The sequence below is a fragment of the Nansenia antarctica genome (genome assembly GCF_963989245.1).
Source record: "Nansenia antarctica genome assembly, chromosome: 3".
In the NCBI taxonomy this organism is placed as follows: domain Eukaryota; kingdom Metazoa; phylum Chordata; class Actinopteri; order Argentiniformes; family Microstomatidae; genus Nansenia; species Nansenia antarctica.
Window position 1 is genome coordinate 25,466,519 of NC_137688.1, and position 27,838 is coordinate 25,494,356.

General features: G+C 42.3%; 1 protein-coding gene across 1 annotated transcript; it reads right to left on the bottom strand.

Moving 5' to 3' along the window:
• Positions 1-1,002: 1,002 nt before the first annotated feature.
• Positions 1,003-27,499, bottom strand: cdhr2 (cadherin related family member 2; the record flags this gene model as incomplete). Its single annotated transcript, XM_080527121.1, has 20 exons — positions 1,003-1,152; positions 1,445-1,502; positions 2,301-2,384; positions 2,715-2,828; positions 3,704-3,825; positions 6,694-6,829; positions 7,305-7,379; positions 7,649-7,737; positions 7,905-7,924; positions 9,230-9,823; positions 10,008-10,083; positions 10,313-10,552; positions 11,326-11,575; positions 11,778-11,839; positions 12,034-12,204; positions 12,651-12,806; positions 13,050-13,262; positions 14,141-14,284; positions 15,324-15,330; positions 27,162-27,499. The coding sequence occupies 20 exons, from the start codon at positions 27,497-27,499 to the stop codon at positions 1,003-1,005; spliced, it is 3,099 nt and encodes a 1,032-aa protein (XP_080383247.1).
• Between the last annotated feature and the right edge of the window lie 339 nt (positions 27,500-27,838).

A 27,838-nucleotide genomic window follows, 5' to 3' on the forward strand; every position in this document is an offset into this window, starting at 1 on the left:
GTGTTAACTTGCATTATCAATGTGTGTTAAGCAAATGATGTTCCACGGCAATTGTACAATCATAGTAATTTTTGAATATATGAGCTTGTTTTACTCCACGGTTTGTAAATATTGTAATTGTAAACAAACACTGTATAGCTTCAGAACATGGTAACGTATCGTTTTGACCTGATGGATCTCCTGGCATCCATAGCTGTCTGTTTGACAGTGGCGACATCTCTCCAGCCCCATCTTTCAGCTCTTGACCAAAAAAGTATCGGGGGGGTGACCGTTGTTGTTTGAATCCTAGAGTGCCCCTTATTATTGTGATTATTATCACATTTTGTGATTAAGTTGTATTGTGTTGTGAAACGTGAGTTTATGTTTTTCATACGTGTTTATTGGTAATAATTCATATGATAATTATAGTATACACGTAGATATTTCTGTACATGAACATCATTATTTCAAAAATGCATTTGGAGAAAACAAATGTTTTCAATGATTGCACATACATTCACTTAATGCACCTCAATATCTTGGATACACCAATATACAGTGACTGATGGTCAGTGACTGATGGTCAATAAAATAATCTAGATTTTATACAAAAGAGGGGCAGATTACTGTATATCAAACATTTCCACATGTTCCTTCACTTCAAGGATTGTGTTAGCAACACCACAGCAGGACAGACACAAGTACCAATAGTTTCGTAATCAAAACACAAAAAATGAATGTAAAAGATTACAGCAAAATGTATTCAAAACATCAATCAAATTATTCCGTACAATATTTAGAAAATAATAATAATAATAAAGTGATTCACATGTGCAACAAAAACTTTTTGTTTGCTTAAAGTTTTTTTTGGCCTACTTTCAACTGCTGCAGTTTCATGACGTGTGACTACAAACAGTGTTACTCTTGTACAGTGTCAATGAATGGAGATTACATCATCTTTTTTTACAGATTACATCATGTGATTGAACTTCTTCTTCGAGCGGTGGGTCAGGAGGAAGGAGGTCACAGGTCAGTGGTGCTGAACACGGGGTTGGTGAACGTTAAACGAGGGCTGTCAGGAGCTTTCTTCTTCCCCCTCTGGGCCAGTGCTGCCCCTAGTGGCTCGATGTCGTCAGGCTCCCCACCACGTTCCTCATCCTCTTCCTGGATCATCTGTCATAGTGCAGACACACACACACACACACACACACACACACACACACACACACACACACACACAGGTGTATTTTTTGCATCAGAATTAGCTAGAAAGCTAACTTCCATCTGTAGTCCCTGGGCAGGCCATTCATATTGACAGCTGTCGTACCCGCCCATAGCAACCAAGCATACAGCCTATAGAGACTGTGGTTCCTATTCACTTCTGTATACATGGTGCATTTAATTTGCTTTGTTGTGTCGAGGCTGTGTAGTAATGACAGATGACACGTTTCTATGGTAACCTTACCCTCATGGGCATCATGTCCTTCTCAGACATGTCCATGTTGTAGTCCAAGGAATTGAGGCTTAAAGAAAGAATGAAATTCACATAGTCAGAATCATATTGCAAATCCTTGACGTTCCACTGTTGTCCATGATATCTCAACAATGCCCAACCAAGGACATTATCAAAGAGAATGACCAGTATTAGAAAAGTTTTAACCACAGTTTTGGTCGCTTGAAAGGAAATAACAAGACATTGAAAATGAGCAAATACATTGAGTGTAATGTTTGTAGGTTGGAGAGGTAGAATGGTGTAATGAATGGTGTAATGAATGGTGTAATCAGTACTCAAGTTGTAAAAGAAGATCAGGGGGGATGGTGGATTTTATCATATGGGGACAATTTTAGCATCCCCACAGCGTCAGAGACTTCAGTGTCAGTGACTTGGTAAAAATGTCATTGCATGTGTGCGTGCCCCCTCCCTCGCCCACAGTATCTTACTCATTATGCACAAAACTGAATGTTGAAATAGCAGTAACACCACGTTCATTGATAAAATGACATAAGGGATGGAAAGGGGGGATGGCAGTTTTAGAAGGGGGATGATTTTGACCGTTTTTATTTCCTCAACTCAAGTTATTGAATAGAATGGGAGTGTTAAAGCAACGTTCTGCAACGCTCTCATCGTGTAGGTGCAGTTACAGGGGCCAGTGTAGTTTCTGTGCAGGGTTGCCAGATGGGATTGACAATTTACAGCCTAACCACTAAATCCTGGCAACCCTGTTCCTGTGTGGTGGTTATGGTTAGGATTGGGTGTGGTGTAATCTGATCCCAGGTCAGAGGAGCAGCAATAGATGGATATAGTGCAGGGTTGTTTCTACCTGACTCTGTCAGTGCTGGAGCCGTCCTCGTCAAAGCCCAGGTCGGTGACCGTGTCCATGTTCAGGTTGAGCACAGGGTTAGCCCTGTAGACAGACAAACACACACACACACACACACACACACACACACACACAAGCAAACAGCCAAACACATACACACACACGCATACACACATAGACGCACGCACACACACACACACACACACACACAAAACAAGCTGTGTTAGTTGACTAGCGACGTGTCATTGATTTTCAACAACACTGAAATGTATTCACATTTTTCGAAAGAAAAGTCAGATCCTTACATCGGATACCGACATGAGGACCAAAGCATTAGAACGTGTCACATTTCTCACTCCGTTCCATGCATTACAATGAGCCTGTCCTCTGATAACACAGTATGGGTCCACTCACCCCTCCATGGTGTACTTGTTGGTACCCGGTACGACGGGTCCAGACGTCTGGTGCTCGTTAGCCATCATGGCGGCAGATTTCATGGCTTTAGCCGCCTTCAGCTTGGTCTGGTAGCTGAAATGTTAACACACGCAGTACGTTAGTGAAGAAGACATGATGATGATCATGCATGCTGTCTAGATTCCTATACCTATTCTAACACCCCCCTGTCTATATAACCCCCTGTGAATAGGCCATATAGGCTAGTGTATAGGCCGAAGTATATAAGTTTACATAATAGATACATACTCAGATTCCTACCGATTACTTGTAGGTATATCCCCCTATTTATGTCTCATTCTTGTGTTTTCTTATCTTAGGACGGTGTTTTGATAATGTTAGCACCTAGGGTTTGTATTTCAATTTCGTTGTACCCGTACAATGACAATAAAGATCATTCATTAATCTGTCTGTCTGTTGGTTTTATATCATGTTATACTGAGAAATTGAAGTCTCTCTACAGTAGTGGTGAATCTAGCACTCAAGGAAGGCCCATTTCCTTCCTGTAAGGGATGGGCCAAGATCTGTGGCGCAGTGAATAATTCTGACTATGGACAGGGCCCATAAGTTGTGTAATCACGGATTTGTATAATATGATTGGTTCCCAGGAATAGTGACCTCATGACCAAGGACTGTTCTATAAATATGAGTCTCACCCATCGTTGGGGGCTTTTTGCTTTTGGGCTATTGCTTCTTGCTTATTGGTCTGCTCATTTCTCTCTGCGCTCATGGCTTAATACAGTAAAAGGCCTCTTTGGAGACAATTGATCTAAGCTCTTTGTGCTTTATAAGTTCTACTAAATCTATTATGAATCAATTATATCCCACAACACTGTTTTCTCTCTTTCTAGACGTCCGGGGAGCCGGATGAGGCCCGGTGTGGCCTCCCCTGCCAGACATCTAATGGTGCAAACCTGTATAAGCAGGAGGGGCTAGGGTTAGCTACTGACCTCCTGCGAGTGCACACCAGAGAGGTGGTCATGACTGCCAGCAGGATGATGAGGCCAGCCACGATGCCCACCAGAACAAACTGCACAGTGTCCGGCTCCTTATCGTCCCCAGTACCAGTCCCCTGGAGAACACAGGCGGAGGGGACACAGGTAGAGGACACACAGGTGGAGGAGGACACAGGTGGAGGAGACACAGGTGGAGGAGGACACAGGTGGAGGAGGACACAGGTGGAGGAGACACAGGTAGAGGACACAGGTGGAGGACACACAGGTGGAGGACACACAGGTGGAGGCGGACACACAGGTAGAGGACACACAGGTGGAAGACACACAGGTAGAGGACACACAGGTGGAGGAGGACACAGGTGGAGTAGGACACAGGTGGAGGAGACACAGGTGGAGGAGGACACAGGTGGAGGAGACACAGGTGGAGGAGACACAGGTAGAGGACACACAGGTGGAGGAGGACACAGGTGGAGTAGGACACAGGTGGAGGAGACACAGGTGGAGGAGGACACAGGTGGAGGAGACACAGGTGGAGGAGACACAGGTGGAGGAGACACAGGTGGAGGAGGACACAGGTGGAGGAGACACAGGTGGAGGAGGACACAGGCGGAGGAGACACAGGTGGAGGAGGACACAGGCGGAGGAGACACAGGTGGAGGAGGACACAGGTGGAGGAGACACAGGTGGAGGACACACAGGTAGAGGACACACAGGCGGAGGAGACACAGGTGGAGGAGGACACAGGTGGAGGAGACACAGGTGGAGGAGGACACAGGTGGAGGAGGACACAGGCGGAGGAGACACAGGTAGAGGACACACAGGTGGAGGAGGACACAGGTGGAGGAGGACACAGGTGGAGGAGACACAGGTGGAGGAGACACAGGCGGAGGAGACACAGGTGGATGAGGACACAGGTAGAGGACACACAGGTAGAGGACACACAGGTAGAGGACACACAGGTAGAGGAGGACACAGGTGGAGGACACACAGGTGGAGGACACACAGGTGGAGGAGGACACAGGTAGAGGAGGACACAGGTGGAGGACACACAGGTGGAGGAGACACAGGTAGAGGAGACACAGGTGGAGGACACACAGGTGGAGGCGGACACACAGGTGGAGGACACACAGGTGGAGGACACACAGGTGGAGGACACACAGGTGGAGGACACACAGGTAGAGGACACACAGGTGGAGGAGGACACAGGTGGAGGAGGACACAGGTGGAGGAGACACAGGTGGAGGACACACAGGTGGAGGAGACACAGGTGGAGGACATACAGGTGGAGGACACAGGTAGAGGACACACAGGTAGCGGACACACAGGTGGAGGACACACAGGTGGAGGACACACAGGTGGAGGACACACAGGTAGAGGACACACAGGTAGAGGAGGACACAGGTGGAGGACACACAGGTGGAGGACACACAGGTAGAGGACACACAGGTAGAGGAGGACACAGGTGGAGGACACACAGGTAGAGGACACACAGGTAGAGGACACACAGGTAGAGGAGGACACAGGTGGAGGACACACAGGTGGAGGACACACAGGTGGAGGACACACAGGTGGAAGACACACAGGTGGAGGAGGACACAGGCGGAGGGGACACAGGTAGAGGACACACAGGTGGAGGAGGACACAGGTGGAGGAGGACACAGGTGGAGGAGACACAGGTGGAGGAGGACACAGGTGGAGGAGGACACAGGTGGAGGAGGACACAGGTGGAGGAGACACAGGTAGAGGAGGACACAGGTGGAGGACACACAGGTGGAGGACACACAGGTGGAGGAGGACACAGGTAGAGGAGGACACAGGTGGAGGAGGACACAGGTGGAGGAGGACACAGGTAGAGGACACACAGGTAGAGGAGGACACAGGTGGAGGACACACAGGTAGAGGAAGACACAGGTAGAGGACACACAGGTAGAGGACACACAGGTGGAGGAGACACAGGTGGAGGAGACACAGGTGGAGGACACACAGGTAGAGGAAGACACAGGTAGAGGACACACAGGTAGAGGACACACAGGTGGAGGAGACACAGGTGGAGGACACACAGGTAGAGGAGGACACAGGTGGAGGACACACAGGTGGAGGACACACAGGTGGAGGAGGACACAGGTAGAGGAGGACACAGGTGGAGGACACACAGGTAGAGGAGGACACAGGTAGAGGACACACAGGTAGAGGAGGACACAGGTAGAGGACACACAGGTAGAGGAGGACACAGGTGGAGGACACACAGGTGGAGGACACACAGGTGGAGGACACACAGGTGGAGGACACACAGGTGGAGGACATACAGGTGGAGGACACACAGGTGGAGGACACACAGGTGGAGGCGGACACACAGGTGGAGGACACACAGGTGGAGGACACACAGGTAGAGGACACACAGGTGGAAGACACACAGGTGGAGGAGGACACAGGTGGAGGAGGACACAGGTGGAGGAGACACAGGTGGAGGACACACAGGTGGAGGACACACAGGTAGAGGACACACAGGCGGAGGAGACACAGGTGGAGGAGACACAGGTAGAGGAGACACAGGTGGAGGACACACAGGTGGAGGACACACAGGTGGAGGACACACAGGTAGAGGACACACAGGTGGAGGAGACACAGGTGGAGGACACACAGGTGGAGGACACACAGGTGGAGGAGGATACAGGTGGAGGAGACACAGGTGGAGGACACACAGGTAGAGGCGGACACACAGGTGGAGGAGGACACAGGTGAGACCAACAGGAGCAGGCATTATGTATTCATGCATTATGTGTTATCTTAACAGAGAGTCACAGCTTGTAGCTGGTATGTATTCAACATACTGTAGAGCTACCGTATAACTACGGAGATATGGTGTACCCTATGCTCTTTGAATCGGGAAGACAACTGTCATTTGGAGTAACAAAGAGAGAATTCTTTGAGTGACCTGAAAAGTTGGAAAAATACAGAAAAATAGTTTTGAACCATAAACTTACGATGTGAGCAAGGCCATACTGCGCGAGGGTGGGCGCTTCTGCGGAGTTTGTCAACAGCTTCTCCACGACAGATTCAGTGAGGGCAGTTCCATTGGGGAACACAAAATACACATCCACATACGTCTCTGATGTCTCCCTGGGAAAAGGGATACAATCCAATTACTGACAAGCACAATCAACAGCTCAGCTCGGCTCAGCCCTATAGTGTGAATCCGGGTTTAGAGTATCTGTGGTCAGGGGCGACTTCTACATCAATCCATTATGAAAAGGTAGATGCTAAGTGGGATCCTCAGAAGGATCATATGCTGAAACCTAACCTTTACCATAATCCTTACCCTTACCCTAACTATAACCATAACCATAACCCTTACCTAACCCTAACTATAACCATAACCCTTACCTAACCCTAACTATAACCATAACCCTTATCTAACCCTAACCGTTTTTAAATCTCAACTTCAATGAGGTGACATCCCAAGCATCTCACTTAGCATTTACCATTATAAAATGGTGCTTCTTTAAATCTTCCTTATGGTAGCCTGCTATTCTACCATGGTACCACCTGCTTAGCACACCCTGGTGGATGATCTTATATGTGCACATCTTCTCACCTGCTTTGCTGACGGGTGGCCTCCTCCCTGATCCTAACAATCTCCACTTTTGCTTTAGTGGCCGATGTTAAAGCCCTGCAACGAAACATAAGAACAATTAAACGTTGTGGTGAAGACCCTATTCAATAGATGCTACAGAGCAATGTAAAAGGCACATCACATGAACTGTCCCAGTAAGTAGAAAGACATACGTTGAACATTACTAAGGCCTTTACATACGATGGCAGTTTGCCAGAGGGATGACCAGTATATCAGTTGGATCATTTTGTACCTATTCTACATATTTCTGCCTCTGATTTTACAGTACGATATGAATATTCTATGTACAATATAGAAACTCTTACAACGTAATGCCACTGAGTTCCTTTTCGACTTCTAACTTCGGGGATCTGAATAGAAGTTCCACTTTAAAAGTGATGTCGACTGTGAAAATCTGAAAAGGAAGAGGAAGAAGAAATGAATGCCTTTTAAAGCACACAGTGGAAGACTATCAAAACAGGAATGAATGAAGTAGAACAGAGACCTCCAGCAGGGTGGTTGTGCTGAGGGGTCCAGGGTCAGACGCCTCAACCGTCACCAAGTACTTTCCTTTCCACTCACTCTCAAGCTGTCGGGCCGACCTGCAAAGTCGAAAGTTGTCTCATTCGTGTTATTTTACACTCGCTTTTTTACTCTTTTTTTTATTGCATCCATTGTAGTCATAGCAACAAACTTATTATTTTATACCTTTATAACATAAAATACATGTTTCACCATTTTATTAACTTGAGTTAATGGTCTGCACTTGTACTCACTGAATTCTTCCAACATAGAAGTTGTCTTGAGCTGTGGTGACAGCTGTAAACACCACCCCCTCCATGGGGTCTATTTTATTGGTGGTGGAGTGATGAAATGAAACATTTGTTACAGCAAACTCTATTTGCTTATGTATTCCTGAATCACGATCTTCAGCCTGTGTGGGATCAAAATTACAAACTAAAATTACAAACTAAAATTCATGAACTCTGAATTGAACTCTGTTCATCAGTCAACAGCGTGTGCGTGTGCGTGTGCGTGTGCGCGTGCGTGCGTGCGTGCGTGTACAACAGTTCAGCATAAATGGGTATGTTGGAAAGGGAGAGGTCTGAGGAGGAGGAGACCAGGTCGTCTAATGAGATCTGGGTCTGTTTCACACAAACACACATACTCACTTTGACTTGTGCAACAGATCTGCCTGTTTCTGAGCCCTCTGGTACTACAACTGGAGAGGGAAATGGTAGGTTAACATCCTGTCAAGCACAACCTGTAAGATGTTTATGCAAAATGACCCAACTGTAAATTGAAAAATTGTAACAAATAAATCATATAGATACAGGCTCTCAGGGGACAGAATACTGATCAGAAGCTAAAGTCGTCACGCTAGGCTACTGTGGGTCGGCCATGTTTTACACCAACTCATCAACTACAGTGTGCACCCCCTGAGCCAAACTAAACATACAGTACCGATACAAGCCGATACATAGACATACCAAAGACGTCTGCATCCGACTTGATGAATTGAGGAGCATTGTCATTGATGTCTTCAATATTGATAACCACCTTGCCTGAAATAAATTTGAAATACTTAGTATGTTGGCAGATACAAATGAACTCTTTAAACAGCAGTTAGACGGGGTGCAGGGTTCCCGGTTCGATTCCGGCCGCGGACATATCCTGCATGTCATCCCTTCTCTCTCTCTCTCCCATCCTGTCATATCTCCACTATCTCTAGCACAATAATACAAAACAAATATGAGTGGGACTGCCCCACTCAGAAAAAATGTAAATAAAAAACAGCATTTAGACAGTTCAGTCCCCCTGACCAAATGACCATCGTTACTATCATATACCCACCATCCTGCCATCTCAGAACTATCATACACTTGAACACATGCGGTTGCACTGACCTGGTGTTACACTGTTGTTTTCCCCTTTCTCTGTGTTCACATCCACCACCTGCGCCTCAATCTCCACCCGGTCACACATCTCGTAGTCGATCACAAACGTATCGTTGAGCGTGATCTCGCCTGAGGGCTCTAGGTTGAACCACTCTTCTCTGCAGGGGTCCAGTATGCCCTGGCACTGGCAGTTCATGGAAAGAAGCTCGTAGACAAGGCTGTGGCCACCATCACTGTCTGTGGCCTCGAAGCGGCCCACTTCTCCAGATACGGTGCTGTTCTCCTTTACGGTAAAAGGACCTGTGGGCTTGAACTCGGGCCTTTCGTCGTTTATGTCCACCACATTCACATCTACTGTCACAGTGGCTTTCCTCTGGGCCAGGTCAACGGCCTCCACAGTGAGTTTGAAGGACTTGAGGTTGCTCTCATAGTCCAGCTCTATGTCAGGGTCCACAGAGATGTTGCCCCAGTAGAGTCCTTCATCCAAACGGAGGGAACGGATGATGAAACTGCCGTAGCTGCCTTGAATGATGCTGAAGGAGATACGGTTGTGGTCCACAGTTTGGTCCAAATCCTCCGCCTTGACCAAGCCGACAGAAGCACCTGTTAGAAGAGGTGTCGAAAAAGGCAACTTCAGCGGATTTGTAGCTTAGCCTTCTCTGTGGAAATTGCTGATGTTTAAGAGACTGATCATTAGTATCCCCTTGAGGAAAAGGTGGAAGTGCCCTGAAATTGGTCAGTATGCAAAGGACATGTCTGATTACAACTAAGAGAAAAGTGGGGTTACCTTTCTTCCCCTCAGGAACATCGAATCGGTAGGAGACATTTTCTGGTATAAAAGTTGGCGAATTGTCATTGATATCCTAGGACAAAGGCAAAAGAAAATATGAAGCCACAGAACAAATGGAAAAATATATTCATGAGAGAAAGAACCTTCCACATCATCATCATCATCATCATCATCATCAATGATACATCAGAGAAAAGTTCTGGTTCCACTACATATTGTGCATTTCTCCCTGGCAGTGTACTACTGGATGGGTATCTCCCTGGCAGTGTACTACTGGATGGGTTTTGCGAGACATTGCTCACCTCCACATCTATGATGACTTCCACCCAGGTGGACAGTGGAGGGTTTCCCTTGTCAGTCGCTGTCACGTTCAACACAATCTTCCCGTTCAAGCTGCGGTCGATGGCCTCCCGGTCTAGCGGCCCCTTGTTTGTCAACACTCCAGTGACTGGGTCGATGGTGAAGTTGTCACTGTAGTTTGAATGTTTTATTTCAAACAGGATTTTGCTGTTGTCTGTGTCTGGGTCATCAGCGTCACTAGCCTGCCGAAGAGGAGAAAGAGGACCATCACCAACAAAGTCCAAAACCATCCCATAATCCCTCCACCCTTCATCTGTAGCTCACACTACTCATCATACCAGGGGGGTATTCCATCAACGTCGCTAAAGAAAAAATCCAGACTTATTTTTATAAATCTTTTACAAAAAAAAGCCAGCCTTATTTTGACAACTCTAGCGAGACTTATCAAAATAAGCCTGGATTTTCCTTTAGTGACGTTGATGGAATACCCCCCTGACCAATGTGACATGGCAATGGCATTCCGGGATTCAAACAACAACAAAGCCCTTGTCTCCCTGTCACTTTTTTTGGTAACCAAGCTGAGAGGTGGAGCTGAAGAAATGTGACCCCTTTAAAATTCATAAACGAAGCTATGGATGCAAGGAATGACCATCCATGAGATCGAAATGATAGTTTTAACTATGTCAAACCTATAACTCACCACAGGTTTTTCTGATTTCTTCTTCAGATTTCTTTCCTCAATTCAATCCATCAACTATTATTGTCTTGGTAAAATAAAATCACAAAATGCTTTTGAGGACACTTAAAAACCAACCAATACTCATGGATAATTGTTTCCCATCAGTGGTCAGTTAGTTTGTTTACAAAGGCATTGCAGTAAACATTTCTATACTGGATTAGATTCTATTACATCCTGATGACAGAGACGCAGACACAGACCTGTAACATCCTGATATGACAGAGACGCAGACACAGACCTGTAACATCCTGATATGACAGAGACGCAGACACAGACCTGTATTTGAAGCCTCAGTTGTCCCTCTGGGCCCTCTTGGACAAGGCCTGTGTATGAGTCTCTGTTGATCACTGGGGCGTTGTCATTGATGTCGGTCAGAGTGATTTCTAAGATGGTGGTTCCAATGTTGTTATTCGAGTCTTTCGCTTGCAGAGTCGCAGAATAAAAAGAGCTGACCTCACGATCAATCAGAGTGCTGTCGCGCACAAAGATCTCTCCTGTGTTGGGCTTCACATCAAAAAACCTCCGCCTGAAAAATAGAGAAATAGTTCTTGAAATTGCATCATGAAAACTTGCACCACCTGTCAGATATCTGAATTGAGGACATTCCTGTTGTTCATAGAAGGGGAAAACTCAAACACCTTTTCAAGATATGCAGGAAACAAAATGTATCAGCTTGAAAGGTCTGAAAGACATGCTAACAAGAGGTACAGTGTGTTCCTATGACATACATGCTCTCTGGAAGAAGTGTGTAGCCGATAAGGCCAACATCCATCGTGTCGGGATCAGTTGCCTGAAAAAAACAAACAAACAAAAGTGTCTCTGTGAAAAACTAAGCAGTAAATTGGAGCTACAGCTACTCATTCTAGTCAAAACAGTGGATACTACACAATAGTGATGGTTGGGGTTGAATAGAATGCAAAGAGCATACATAGTGAATGGGATCACATAAGATGTAAATGCAAATCTAGATCGAAATCGACCTACTGTTATGGTGTCCACTACGGTATCATCAGGTGTGTGTTCAGGCACTTCTATCTCGTAGATGGGTGAAAGGAACTCAGGGCTGTTGTCATTCATGTCCGTGATCTGGATGGTCACCGTGGCCGTGGAGCAGCATTTGGATGGGTCAGTGATGGATGGGTCAGTGGCGATCACCTGGACGGGGAATACTCATGTCTTCATTTCGTTCACTTGCACACATACTGGAATTCTGATATTTTCTTCACTTGAAAAAGAGATTATCTCAATGAGACAAACCTGGAAAATAAAGGTTTCATAATAAAAAAGTAAAAAAATCTGTATCTGCTCATTAGTATCATCATCCACTGTCTTGTCAATTAGCCTTTGTAAAAACGAAGATATAACTTATGTGTCCGCAGTTTACCCCGGCAGTTTACCCCGGCAGTTTACCCTGGCAGTTTACCCCGGCTCATAAATCCTCCTGTATGATGTCTGCAATGCCTCTCCCTTAACAACCTAATGAACACTGTTGTTATGGTGATTAGCCCATAAAACCTTTTGCTGCTAAGCTTGGCCTTGGCATCCAAAACCTTTAGATTGTCTGGGTTAAATACTCCAACCATCTCTTCACACATGCTTACATGGACAACCATTGAGGTTTTCGTCTCGTAATCGACAAGCTGAGGGTTTTTGACCATGATCTGAACTGTGCTCTCTTTGTTGGTAGATGTTGGGGTGACAGAGAACACATCCTTGTCGGGTCCGTCCAAGGTTAGCTCGATATTTGCGTTTACTCCCTGCATGACAATAACACAGATGATGATTCATTATTTGTCACTTATTTCACTCATGTACCACAAATAACCTTGAATACAAAACACATCAACATCAACATCAACACGATGACTACTACTGGTAATGTTTCCTTTCTTCATTCTATTTTGGCTGGTGCTGTAACAAACCCACATCCATGGCATCGGACTGATGTTTTCTATGCATCATTCATGTTGAATATTTCTATTTGTGTTTGTGAATCTGACCTGGTCTAGATCCTTGACAGTGATGCTGACACCCTGAACTGATCCTGAGGAGTGTTCATTGATCACCGCGTCGTAGCTGCATGGCTCCACACATAGGTCCACATCAGACCTGTAAAACTCAGGCTTGTTGTCGTTGATGTCAGTGATGGTGATAGACACGTCAGTGGAGTCAGTGGCCGGGAGCCCATGGATATTTAACTCTGCTTCAGTGGCCTGGAATGCAAGTTTTAAATGGGAAAATAAAAAAGAATAGAACAGAATACAGAATACAATACAATACAATAGAGAATACAATAGCCATATTTTCCCAAGGGAGCTTAAACAAAGTACACAACAGGTTTTCACACGTCATATGACAGATAGACACAATACACAGGACACACGTACATTCCTAATAATAAAATAATGCACATTACCATCACTGTAAGGATTACAACATAGTTTATGCCTAGCAACTCCTCACGGTCAATCTCACTCTTGATAGATATCACTCCATCATGGGCTGAGATTTGGAACAGGCCTTCTGCGTTGGAATCTGTCAAATTAGAGTAGCCATATAACAGTCTGATCTGGCAATACTTTTAATACAAAAAGAACAATACCGCTAATTTCCATATTGCATTAGGTTTTAGCAAGATGAAAATCAATAGTTATTTCACTGGTATTCAGCTAATAACTTTGACCAAATTATTAAATTCTAGTTTTACTCACGTTCAATGCTGTAGGTGATGATGTCATTGATTCCTTTGTCCTGGTCTATGGCCTCTACTTTAAACACTGAGAAACCCTGAGATAAAGCAGAGCCATTGGAGTTGTGTTAAAAACTCAAAAACTCAAAAAGGAAAAGAGATCTCTTCATTAGTTAATGAGTTTGGAATAGGAATTTGATGAAAACCCAAATGTACTACTTTTCATTGTAATCTTTAAGATTAAATCATTTCACTTAAGGTTCACTTAAGGGTGTGTTTTCCCCAAAATATGGCCTTTCACTAAACTTAAATAAAATTCGCATTAAATTCCCCCCTTTCTCTGACACATTGATGATCTTAATTCATCAAGTTCTAACAGAATCCACATTTAACAACACTCACCACAGCAGAGTGTTCCTGGACGGAGGCTGTGAAAGAGGGGTTAGTGAACACTGGGTCCTGATCTGGGACATCGAGGACCGTGATGAAGGCTAAGGCAGTGCTTGACCGGACCACATGTGCTCCGTTATCTACACCGCCACCATCCTGTCATAGGAAACACAATTACTTCACCCCTGAAAAAGCCTAACTTGACACTACTCTCCATCTGGCATTCAAACAACTGAAGTAAAGTGTTTCATTAACAACATAGGAAAACCTCTCTCAACTGATAGCATTTTTTAACGAAAAGCCAATGGAAGTCAATGGACCCTTTATTAAAATGGCATCATTTCATCATTAATGCCAAAAGAGGCATTTAAATCAGGTCATTGAGTCTTTTCAGATAATTTCAGATGATTTGGACATTTCAAACATGCTAATTTAAGGTCCATTGATTTTCATTGATTTTTGGTTAAAACTGGTAGCAGTGGTTAGTGACAGTAACCAAAGGGAATTTTTGTAACTATCAATTAAAGGGTGAACCACCACAATAAACATTCCCAGAGACACACTAGAGTACAGATAAGCTGTGACATGTGCAGACAAAGCAGTGAATGAAGTGAATTGTTGTGATGTGACAAGAATATTTTCTAATTGAGTACTTACCCTTGCACGTAACGTCAGCCTATAGAAAGTGCTCTTTTTATTATAATCCAGAGTTCCCTCCAGTGTGACTACACCAGTATCCAGACCAACAGAAAAATGTCCTTGTCCATTACTTGGGACAACCTAGACATCAGTACACAGATGGGTTTACAATCAATACAAATAATTAAATACATTCAGCATATTGGTAGTAAAAAAACAATGTTCTTTATCTTAGAAATGAAAACGTACCTCTTCGATACTGTACTTTACTTGGGCCGCAAGTCCAGCATCAGAATCTTTGGCATAGACATTAAACAGAGATGTACCTGCAACAGTATTCTAATAAAATAAAATAAAAGGTGAGGTAGATGTATTACGTGTTATTACATAAATAATCAGGTGAAAACAATGTGATTGAAAACAAAGTGATATAATGTAGTACCAACAGAATTAGCCAGACTCACATTTACCCAGGTTAAACATCTTTCCATGCTATCAGTGTGGTATCTTTGAGCTCCAATCTCACAATAATACAACATAGTCACATAGTCGTCACATAGGTCCTTTTAGAGAGAACCCACAGCACACACGACACAAGAACACTGTGCATAACACTGTTCATAACACAGTGGAAGACGTGCTAGCAGTTTTCAAGCGCATAAATATATACAAAGCTGCTGGACCAGATGGGGACCCTGGCCTGGTGTTTAACGTGTGCGCAGAACAACTGGCTGGTATCTTTACCATCATATTCAACCTCTCACTCTCCATGGGCATAGTGGAGCCCTGTTGCCCTCACCTCCATAGTGACAAATACTTTGAGAAGATCATCAAGATCCTGATGTGCAGGGAGCTGCCACCATTCCTAGACCCTCACCAATTTGCCTACCGAAGCAACAGATCGACAGACGACGCCATTGCCACAGCATTACATACAGCCCTCACACACCTTGATAAGAGGAACACATATGTTCCTCCTGCTTCTTCAACATGCTCACAGTCATCAACCGGGCCAAACTCACACGCATCACCAACACTGCTGCCAGGATAATTGGACTCCCCACACCCAACCTCACAGCACTAAACTACAGGGCCATCTCACGCATCGCAACCACAATAGAACAGGATGTTACATTACAATTACATAACATGTAAACAACATGTAATTGTTAACAATTACATTACATGTAATTGTTAACATTTTACATGTTGTTTTTACACCTGGGTAATATTATAATTAATTTAGCATATCATTATGTTGTTACATAGCATCTTGTGGTTGTTATGTAATTACATAATAGGAGTGAGTAGGTCTATTAAGTACTAACTAATAACTAACATAATGTAATCATGTAATTAAATTATTGAATTACATCAAAGGAATGGTATAAAATAATGGAAAGTATAAAAGTACAAATCTGTTATTGAACTTACTTCCATTACATCTTTGTTGTAGGGTGCATCTTGGAATATTGGGTCGTTATCATTTGCATCGTTAATGATTATTTGAATTGTCGCTGTAGCCTAAAAAAGATAATAAAATACATTAAACTAGTTATGAAATGCATGTTTTGATTTAAAGAAAAATTTGTTTTACTGCTAAATTGTTGACTTACAGTGTATTGTCCATCAGCAACAGAAAGGCCGAGAGGGAACACAGTATACAACTAGTGAAAAACAAAACAAAACAAAACATAACTGTTAGGCAAAATATTTCTCACTTCTTTTTTGCTGAATTGTAAGTAGTTTCAGGATCAGGTGAGTAGTGGAAGGGGACCAACCTCTCTGTCCAAACGTCTCTTGATTTTTACTATGCCGGTAGCTGAGTCAACATTGAAGTAGGTAGCATTTCCCAGAAAGAGTCCATATGTCAGTACATCTCCATCAGGGTCAGTAGCATCTATTCGAAATGCCAAATCATCTAAAGAGAGAGAGTGTGTGAGGCAATGTGAATCCAGAAACAGTATGGAGCATGGAGTAAAGTTCATGAAATGGCAGTTAACACTTGGGGACTAAAACATAGGACCTATCAAATTAACTTATATTCATTGACCAGCAGACCCATTCTAAAACGGACCCTTGATAAGATACACATACCTATCTGAAGGTCTTCACTAACTTGCTGAAGAACTTCATTATTTATTTGCGGCATAGTATTTCCTTGAGCTGCAGAAAAAGCACATGTAAGCTAGTTAGACAAAAAGAAAATCCCTGAAAGCAGGGCAACATGACATAAAAAAACATGAACCATGGAAAGAAACATAATTGTATAATTATTTATATGCCTCAAACGCTATTGAACCAAGATATACGTATGTTTTTGGTGATGCAGTAGAGGGCTTATCAATATATATTTTTATACTTGCATTAGTTGTTGTGGCAAATGGCAACAGTTTTTGATTGTGTCATCAAATCAGTCAAATGAATCGTCATAATGACAGTTGAGACTGAGTGAGGCCGATACTCACCGCCAGTGAGGATGGCCAACAGGCCCAACAGGAGCACACTTCCACCCATCCTTCTGTAGTCTGACATCCAGGCCACAAACACAACACAAAAACATTATTATAGTTAATTGTGAATGATTCCAGGAACATCACTGAAGATGTGTCCAGAGGCATCAGTAGATGTATGTACACATTATTATTATTATTATTATTATTATTATTATTGTTGTTGTTGTATTAATAATAATAATAATAATATTTTTATAATAATAACAAGAATACAACTCATAATAATAATCACAACTATAATAACAATAACAATAACAACAATAATAATAACTATAATAATAATAATAACTATAATAATAATAATAGCAACACATTTTATTTGCATTAGTGAAACTGTGTACGTACTGTATGTATAGCTATTGTTAGTGATAGTTAAGTAACCATTTAAAGTATAAAGGGGAAAGTTATCATCAACCAGAACTTGTCTCTCTCTATTTGCTTCTGTTGTTACAACAAGCTGGCATAACATGATTAACATGCAGTATAACCTGACACCCAGTAGATAATGCCTCTGAATTACAGACATAAGACCTGCATTGTGGGAGTCAATGTTTAACCAAGAGAGCCTTCAGTATTTCCTGCTTGCCCTTTTCCCAGCCATAAATAGGAATGAAATCATTTGTTTTCTAGTCATTGATTCGCCATTCATTAAAAAAGTATGACATATCAATCTAATTGTTTTCAGAGATTTACATAATCTACATGTATAGTTTTTGTGAACCATTGCTGTACATCTGAATGTTAAAAAAACATCTTACTTCAAACTCCAACTTGTGACAAAGTACATAATTTGTATGTTCTCTAAAACAGAGTCATGTCTACAATAGCTGCTATACCACCACTATTATGTTGATCTACTGTACCACAGTCAAACAGTCCAGAACATCAGTAGTGATCATCTTTTAACCAATCTTACAATAGTGTATTTATCATAATATATCTACCACTAAAACTAGGACTTCAATATTAACATGTCACCAATATGTTTCTCCATTTCTCCAATAGAAAAAGGTAGCGGCCCAATCGAGTGTGTCCCACCCAGACTTACCAGACAAGATGATTGGTTTTGTACAGACAGGTGGGTCTCCCTGAGTGATGTGAACGCTGAAGAGTCTGGAAGAGACCTTTGCCTGCTGCTCCAGTGAGTATCGTCACCAAGCTGTAAATGTGAATGATTAACACATGAAAAACACAGCACATCTTACCCTGTGTGTGTGTGTGTGTGTGTGTGTGTGTGTGTGTGTGTGTGTGTGTGTGTGTGTGTGTCTGCGTGCGTGCGTGTGCGTGTGCGTGTGCGTGTGCGTGTGCGTGTGTGTCTGTGTGTCTACACCTGTGGTAGAGCTATTTAGTGGTAGCTTGAGATTTCTGTTCCTAAAATGGTTGTAGTAGACACACACACACACACAGAGACACACAGACACACAGACACAGACACACACACACACACATACAGAGAAGAACTAAGCAGTCGAGGAAAGTGAAGTGTTGCTACAGTACAGCTAAGAATACATCCCATCGGAAAAAAAAACTTCTTGTCACTGCAAACAGACCTTTTTTGGAATATCATCTGACATGAAACAACACCAACTTGTTCCCCCGGAGCACATCACCAGTTCCCTGTAGACATAGTTCCCTGTGTTCATAATGTCTGTTCTGGCTAGATAAAAGAGGCAGTGCATCCACACAGCCCTATGCCAGGACACCAGCTACTATGCCACGTCCAGGCCGAAACAAGGGTCGACACATACCAGCATACCAGCAGATGAATTGGTCGTTTGTCCTGAGAGATGCCATGATGGCATTCACCTCCACTGGTTGAACGTGGTGTGACCAGAGAATTTCCTGTGTGACAGAAATTGGCACCAACCAGTGGGTCTGTCTCTCCCAGGCAGCAGTGACCCCCCCCCACTACACTAATGAGCTCCTACCAATAAGCCCCCTTCCCCCATTCACTTCTCCGAGTAATTATCATGAGTAGGACAAAGGATTACTTTCCTTTCCAAGGTCCACTTGCTTGATTACCAGATATTTGCCTCAAAACAAAAGCAATGATGTGCAATTTTCTTTTGTGACAGAAAACAACAATACATTTATTCCACACTGCTGACTTGGAGACAGATTTGGACAACCATTTGGACAACCTTCACGCCATCTATTCAATGGATTTTATCGAATGTATCTACTCTTAAACCAAGTGTCTATCCAGATTGTATCAAAGCCCTGACTAAGATCACTTGTTGGGAAAGTATTGGTTGGACTTTCAATAAATCATCAAGATTCTGATCACAAGATTCTGTGACTGTGTCCTGTCTTTGGCCCCAAGGCTGGGACACTTTATGTGATACTCTGAAATGGGGAGTGGCATTGGATGACTTTTAATGTCACTATTACATTGAGAGCTGGCCGAGGCTAAAAGGCACCTTCAGTGGAGATGGTCTATTGAAATTTGTTTTTTTGGGGACTAGACTTAATCTGTGTCTGTGAAACTGGCTCTGAAAGTTGAAGTTTGAATATGCTACATCATCCATGTCATAGCTTGGACAGGCTTCCAGAATGTACACCACAGAGCCACTAGGAATCCTGTCACGGTTTTCTAATCTTATCCACTTAGACTTTGGTTTATGACTAATTACATCATGTAGCCAATCCCTACTCTAAATAGTCAGTAGGTACAACATGGTTACTAATTTCAGTAAACTCAAGACCAGGAAACTCCCAGTCCAGTAAAAAGCATGCTTGTAATAAAATAATAATAATTAAAAAATTAAAAAATATCTACCACCAAACGATAATCGAAACAAGACAACCGAAACCATGTTGTGATTTTATGGTAGGCAACAAGTAGCCATTTTACAAATCAAACGTCAGTACAGAAAGGCGGATGTATGTCTCATCAGTAAGGGTTTCCTGCCCCTTCAGGTGGATATTTCTACTACATTATAAGTGATAATCCACTGCCTGTGATGACTATAACTCTTATATGGATTGGGTGGTTGTGGGAAGTTATTAAAAACATAGGGCGTATCACATCAAGATCTGCTTTATTGTCTTTTCACATAGCCAAGGCACAGTGCAATCATTGTGCTATCTATTTAATATGGGTCTAAAGTTTATCATTATATTATTGTGTTACACGCAGACTCAAATAGACAGTGGTGGTCAGCAAAACTCATACTGTCAGGCCTCATCTTTTCACAAAATGTAATCTTTGTTTCTATAAACATGTTGTAAAGTGTAATAATGAATGAATGAATGAATGAATGGATGGATGAATTAATGCTTTATTTGTTTTGTACATCCCAGGCTGGCATAATATTACAGAGAATTCAGTAATACAGACATTGCAAAACAAATCCAAAGGGCACAGACAACTAACACAGCAGTGACACCACCAGGAAAACCAATAATAATAGAGCAATAGTCACACCAGACAGGAGGACATGTTGATGTGAACTAGCATAAGGATTATTGAGGCAGGATGCTTAAATGCTACACTTTTTGTATCATCATGTCAGTTGGTGGAAATATATTTCTTTACAATGAAATGGTAAATGTTTCTACATAAATGATCTGAAATGTCACTATTATTATACTATTATTTGACCTCTCCCGGGCCTCTGGGGTAAAATCTGACTTCCCTCCACAACTGAAAATAAACCTTATGGTATGTACTAACTATGGTAGACATTTCAATTTTCTTTTTTTTGGTAGAAATGTGCTTTCTTCAAAAAGTGCACAATGTCTCCTAATATGAGAGCTTAGTAGTACTAGTAGTATACATGATGCACAGTGAGATGGTTCTGGACTTGGTTAGTTAACACCATCTAAATACACACAGAGCTTATACAGTATATATAGTATATGTAAATGTTGTTCATAACATTGTTACTGTTGTTTATAAAATTCTAATAGTTTCTTACCTCAGTGTGGTATTCATTATGATCCAGTATTGGTGACCTAACTGGCTTTGGTCTATAGTCAGTTTAATAATTAATAATGCCCTTCTAATTTAAGGCTCACAATCACCTTTCACAATGAAATAGTATGGGTATATTATACATTTCCTGAATCCTTAGAGTCATGTGAGTATTCCAGTTGTTCTGTTTTGTTTCTCTGATGTTCCTAGATGCCACAGGGCTAAAATAAATTATATAGTTTAGGCGGAAATTGTGAAAAAATCTGTGTCATTGACATTTTGAAGAGCTCCAGTGACCTCTATATTTGTCAGAAAGTTTCACAACTGGTCTTGAATGAAAGCTAAAAGGGTCCCCTTTAAAATGATACCAAACACTATATTATGAAATATTGAGAAATGTCTTTACCATGAGTCTAAACCAGGACAGGCACCAGCGTCTGAAATGCAATTTACCGTAGGTGGTGGTTAACTTCATGAGCTGATAACAGTGACTCAGCTGCCACTCAGGAATTTGGTCTGGCCCATGGACTATGGTTTGAATGAAACAAGATAAGAGTAGCCTGTGACCCATTTGCCCACTAGAGGGCGGCAGTGCAACATGCTCAAGCTTCATAATCATACAAAACTAGAAAAAGCAATTGAAGATGAAACTTCGTGGGCTTGCAGTCTTGTTGGTAGTGGAACAAGTTTTAAGATGGTAACTTTGGAAGATAGATAGATTATCTGGATAGTTGAAATCAAACGAGATATAGTAGGCCAATGTAGACCAATGGTTAAAAGATTATCATAATACTACTGCTGAATGAATGAATGAATGAATGGTCTTTATTGTCATTAATACAGTACAGGTACCATACAACGAAATTTAGGAGGGGGGGCTCCCCTGGTGCTTGGAAAAAAGACTAAAAACAAGAAGGGAAAAGAGCTGGTTTACATAAATAAAGGCTATGTACACTATCCACTATACTATACTACTATACTATACAATAAAACACTGTGCTGTACTCTATGCTATACTAGTACTACCACTACTACTACTATTACTATTACTATTACTATTACTATTACTACTACTACTACTACTACTACTACTACTACTACTACTACTACTACTACTACTACTACTACTACCACTACCACTACCACTACCACCACTACTACCACTACCACTACCACTACCACTACCACTACCACTACTACTACTACTACTACTACTACTACTACTACTACTACTACTACTACTACTACTACTACTACTACTACTACTACTACTACTACCACCACTACCACTACCACTATATCCCTTTCATCTCCCTACCTTACACAGTCTTTCTGTACTTCCCACTGGCTTTCCACCAGCACCACAAACTGTTTTGGAAAAGGTCTGTCTCAGTCTCTGTGTACGTTCTCAGTCTCTGTGTACGTTCTCAGTCTCTGTGTACGTTCTCAGTCTCTGTATACGTTCTCAGTCTCTGTGTACGTTCTCAGACGTTCTCAGTCTCTGTATACGTTCTCAGTCTCTGTGTACGTTCTCAGTCTCTGTACTACTACTACTACTACTACTACTACTACTACTACTACTACTACTACTACTACTACTACTACTACTACTACTACTACTACTACTACTACCACTACTACCACTACTACTATTACTACTACTACTACTACTACTACTACTACTACTACTACTACTACTACTACTACTACTACTACTACTACTACTACTACTACTACTAATAATAATAATAATAATAATAATAATAATAGCCTCATAATAATAATAATAATTTATTAAATGTATATTTGATTTCCATAGACCTCCATGTTAAAAAGTGCACTTTCAAGTTTGTATAGTTTAAAAAGTATCAAGTCATAGCATCATGAATGGGACCTCTCTCCACATTGTAAAGTTGGATTGGTGTGACTGTGAATAGCTTCAAAGTTGTATGAGTAGATGCAGTGGGAAAGTTTTTAACTAGAAAATTCAGTTCCAGAAGAAACTTTGTGGGCATCAAAGAATTTTGGTAATGGAAACAAGTTTGAAAAAAAAAAATATGATAGAGAGATAATCTATCTGTGGGAGTCTATCTGTGGGAGGCTAAGATGTGATAGAGAGATAGTCTATCTGTGGAGTTTAAATATGACAGAGATAGTCTATCTGTGGAGTTTAAATATGACAGAGAGATAGTCTATCTGTGGAGTTTAAATATGACAGAGAGATAATCTATCTGTGGGAGTCTAAGATGACAGAGAGATAGTCTATCTGTGGGAGTTTAAATATGACAGAGAGATAATCTATCTGTGGAGTTTAAATATGACAGAGAGATAGTCTATCTGTGGAGTTTAAATATGACAGAGAGATAGTCTATCTGTGGGAGTTTAAATATGACAGAGAGATAATCTATCTGTGGGAGTCTAAGATGACAGAGAGATAGTCTATCTGTGGGAGTTTAAATATGACAGAGAGATAGTCTATCTGTGGAGTTTAAATATGACAGAGAGATAGTCTATCTGTGGAGTTTAAATATGACAGAGAGATAGTCTATCTGTGGAGTTTAAATATGACAGAGAGATAGTCTATCTGTGGAGTTTAAATATGACAGAGAGATAGTCTATCTGTGGAGTTTAAATATGACAGAGAGATAGTCTATCTGTGGAGTTTAAATATGACAGAGAGATAGTCTATCTGTGGAGTTTAAATATGACAGAGAGATAGTCTATCTGTGGAGTTTAAATATGACAGAGAGATAGTCTATCTGTGGAGTTTAAATATGACAGAGAGATAGTCTATCTGTGGAGTTTAAATATGACAGAGAGATAGTCTATCTGTGGAGTTTAAATATGACAGAGAGATAGTCTATCTGTGGAGTTTAAATATGACAGAGAGATAGTCTATCTGTGGAGTTTAAATATGACAGAGAGATAGTCTATCTGTGGAGTTTAAATATGACAGAGAGATAGTCTATCTGTGGAGTTTAAATATGACAGAGAGATAGTCTATCTGTGGAGTTTAAATATGACAGAGAGATAGTCTATCTGTGGAGTTTAAATATGACAGAGAGATAGTCTATCTGTGGAGTTTAAATATGACAGAGAGATAGTCTATCTGTGGAGTTTAAATATGACAGAGAGATAGTCTATCTGTGGAGTTTAAATATGACAGAGAGATAGTCTATCTGTGGAGTTTAAATATGACAGAGAGATAGTCTATCTGTGGAGTTTAAATATGACAGAGAGATAGTCTATCTGTGGGAGGCTAAGATGTGATAGAGAGATAGTCTATCTGTGGAGTTTAAATATGACAGAGAGATAGTCTATCTGTGGAGTTTAAATATGACAGAGAGATAGTCTATCTGTGGAGTTTAAATATGACAGAGATAATCTATCTGTGGAGTTTAAATATGACAGAGAGATAGTCTATCTGTGGGAGGCTAAGATGAGGGCGTCTATCTGTGGGAGTCCATTGAGGAAGGACTGAGAGAAGGGCCAGACTACTAAGGCCCAATCCCATTTCCATTTCCTACCCATACGGCTCGTTTTGGAGTGCCACACGCTTTGGAGCCAAGCCCTCGGAACAGAGCCACAAGGGGGTAGTGGTTGAAATCTTCCCCTATGAAATGGGACAACACTTCAAGACCCTAATACGTCAAAACTATTCTTCAACATTGGATGACACCTGATTTCAGTATGAACACTTTTTGATTTTACTCTTTACAGAGGATTGTGAATCTTGAGTGCACAACGGCCAGATTGAACAAAGCAAGGCCCAGTACAGTTGATGCGTGGAAGGCTTATTCATTGAACTTGACTAACCTGACTGCTCTATGATTTGATTTTCCATTTACCCCAATCCGGATTGTGTTGTATTTCTACTAATTGGCTGTGACTTGTCTGCTACACTACCCCTTCTCTTTTTTGTTTTCTTTCTTTTTTCCCTCCCTTCCTTTCTTGTTCTGTATTGTCATTTTTATGTGTTGATAAAAGCAATAAAAAATCTTGATCACAAAAAAAAAATACGTCATCAGTCGTATCATAGAAAAGCATCGATGCTCGCGATTCATTCACAACTTAAGTTTCATTCTATCAATCAATCAAACACGTCATCAAATAAAAAAGAACAATGTTTCATTACCAGGCCAGTTCATGACAGAATAGCGGTGCTCTGCAGGTTAGCAACCCCGCTCCTATCCTGCCAGTCTGCACTGATATTAGAGGAACGGTAACAACCCTGCTCCTACCCTGCCAGTCTGATATTAGAGAGGTAACAACCCTGCTCCTACCCTGCCAGTCTGATATTACAGAGGTAACAACCCTGCTCCTACCCTGCCAGTCTGATATTAGAGGAGAGGTAACAACCCTGCTCCTACCCTGCCAGTCTGATATTAGAGGAGAGGTAACAACCCTGCTCCTACCCTGCCAGTCTGATATTAGAGGAGTGGTAACAACCATGCTCCTACCCTGCCAGTCTGATATTACAGGAGAGGTAACAACCCTGCTCCTACCCTGCCAGTCTGATATTAGAGAGGTAACAACCCTGCTCCTACCCTGCCAGTCTGATATTACAGGAGAGGTAACAACCCTGCTCCTACCCTGCCAGTCTGATATTAGAGGAGTAACAACCCTGCTCCTACCCTGCCAGTCTGATATTAGAGAGGTAACAACCCTGCTCCTACCCTGCCAGTCTGATATTAGAGGAGTAACAACCCTGCTCCTACCCTGCCAGTCTGATATTACAGGAGAGGTAACAACCCTGCTCCTACCCTGCCAGTCTGATATTAGAGGAGTAACAACCCTGCTCCTACCCTGCCAGTCTGCACTGATATTAGAGGAGTGGTAACAAGTGAAGCAACTTCGCTACTGGACTTTAGTTACATTTCTGGCGTAATATGCCATCAAAGGGGGGAAATGCAACATAGAAATATGTGAAAATGCTGGACTGTCATGCACAAATCAGCCTTAAATCATTGCTGTTATTTTGTTAACGTTAGCTATCTAGCTAGAGACACCAGCATATAAGCGATTTCGTGTTATGCTTGTTTTAAAGAGGTCTATAATACATTGAATACAATACAAGGTCTATAATACATTGAAATGACATTAAACTAAGATAATACGATGGTTATTATATTTTTTTCATCTTTATTAAGAAAGAAAATAATTTGTGGTTTTATTTTATTACTTTCCATTACCACTATCTTGACAATGATTCGCAAGGCATTCTGGGAAATTCCCCATAACACTGGCCTCCTTGATGACCTAAATCCTTATCTCTCTCTCCTCCTCAACTACACCTCCTTTGCATCAGCTGCACTAGAAGAGCCGTGATGGGGTCATGGTGACCTCTGTGAGTAATTTTTAAAAATATCTTTGCACTCAATCAAATTTCAGAAGCCTCCTTTCATTACTTTTCCTAGATATGTGCGTTCTACCACCCAGTATCCTTACATTTTCAAAATCACATCAGGATAAGCCACTATAAAGATATTTAGGGTTAGTTTTTCTCAGGCAGGCTAAAAAACAAGACGGACAACTAGTGGTCGTTGTGTGTAAGTAGCAGATTTACATTCTAAAAAGGGCGGCTCTACTAGTAGGTAAAATAGGCACGGCGGTTCTAGTGTTAAGCTTCTTATTAGTTAGTCCTCTTCACCCCGTTGAGGGGCATAGGGCGTCCACCAGAGCTCTCCATCTCACTCTCTTTTGGGCCTGGGCCTTTGTTTCTTGCCAGCTCACCCCGATGTTCTTCAGGTCTTGGAGTGTGGAACGTCTCCAGGTGTTTTTCGGCCTTCCAACTTTCCTCTTCCCCTGCGGGTTGTAGTCCAAGGCCTGTCTAGTGATGTTGTTGGAGTCCTTCCTAAGGGTGTGCCCTATCCAGCTCCACTTTCTCCTTTTGATGGTGGTAGCTATGCTGTCCTGGTTTGTTATTCTCCACAGCTCTTCATTTGTGATTCTGATGGGCCACCACAGCTTGAGGATGTACCGCAGGCATTTGTTGACAAACACCTGGATCTTGCTTGTGAGGCCCTCGGTGGTCCTCCACGTTTCAGAGCCGTAGAGCAGGACAGTCTTCACATTGGTATTGAAGATCCGTAGCTTTGTGTTGTTGGAGAGTTGCTTGGACAGCCAGATGGGCCTGAGTATATTGAAGACTACTTGTGTTTTGCTGATGCGTGCTACTATGTCCCTGTCTGCTCCTCCATCCCTGCTGATGTTGCTCCCTAGGTATGTGAAGTGCTCCACGTCCTCTATGGCCTCTCCCCTGAGTGTGATTGGGTCATGTGTTTTCTGGTTTAGCTTCATGGTCTTAGTTTTCCCGATGTTGATCTTGAGTCCAAGCTGGTCACTGTTAGTCTGTAGCCTATCTTAACCTAAGCTTCTTATTACCATTCCAAAATTCAACCCTCTGCCTCTGACCCTAGAAATAAGTTTTCCCCATTTTCCTCACTCAACCCCCCCTCCCTCTGCTCACTCAACCCCTCCCTCACTTTGTCACCTACTTTGAAAAGAAGGTTGATGACATTAGCCGTTCCTTCACTCAACCTGTCGCTAACACAGCTACCACTCCTCCCTAACTCACTGTGGTACACTCTTGTCACTGGTTTATCAGCTCTTTCCCCCCCTCTCCCCTGATGATATACT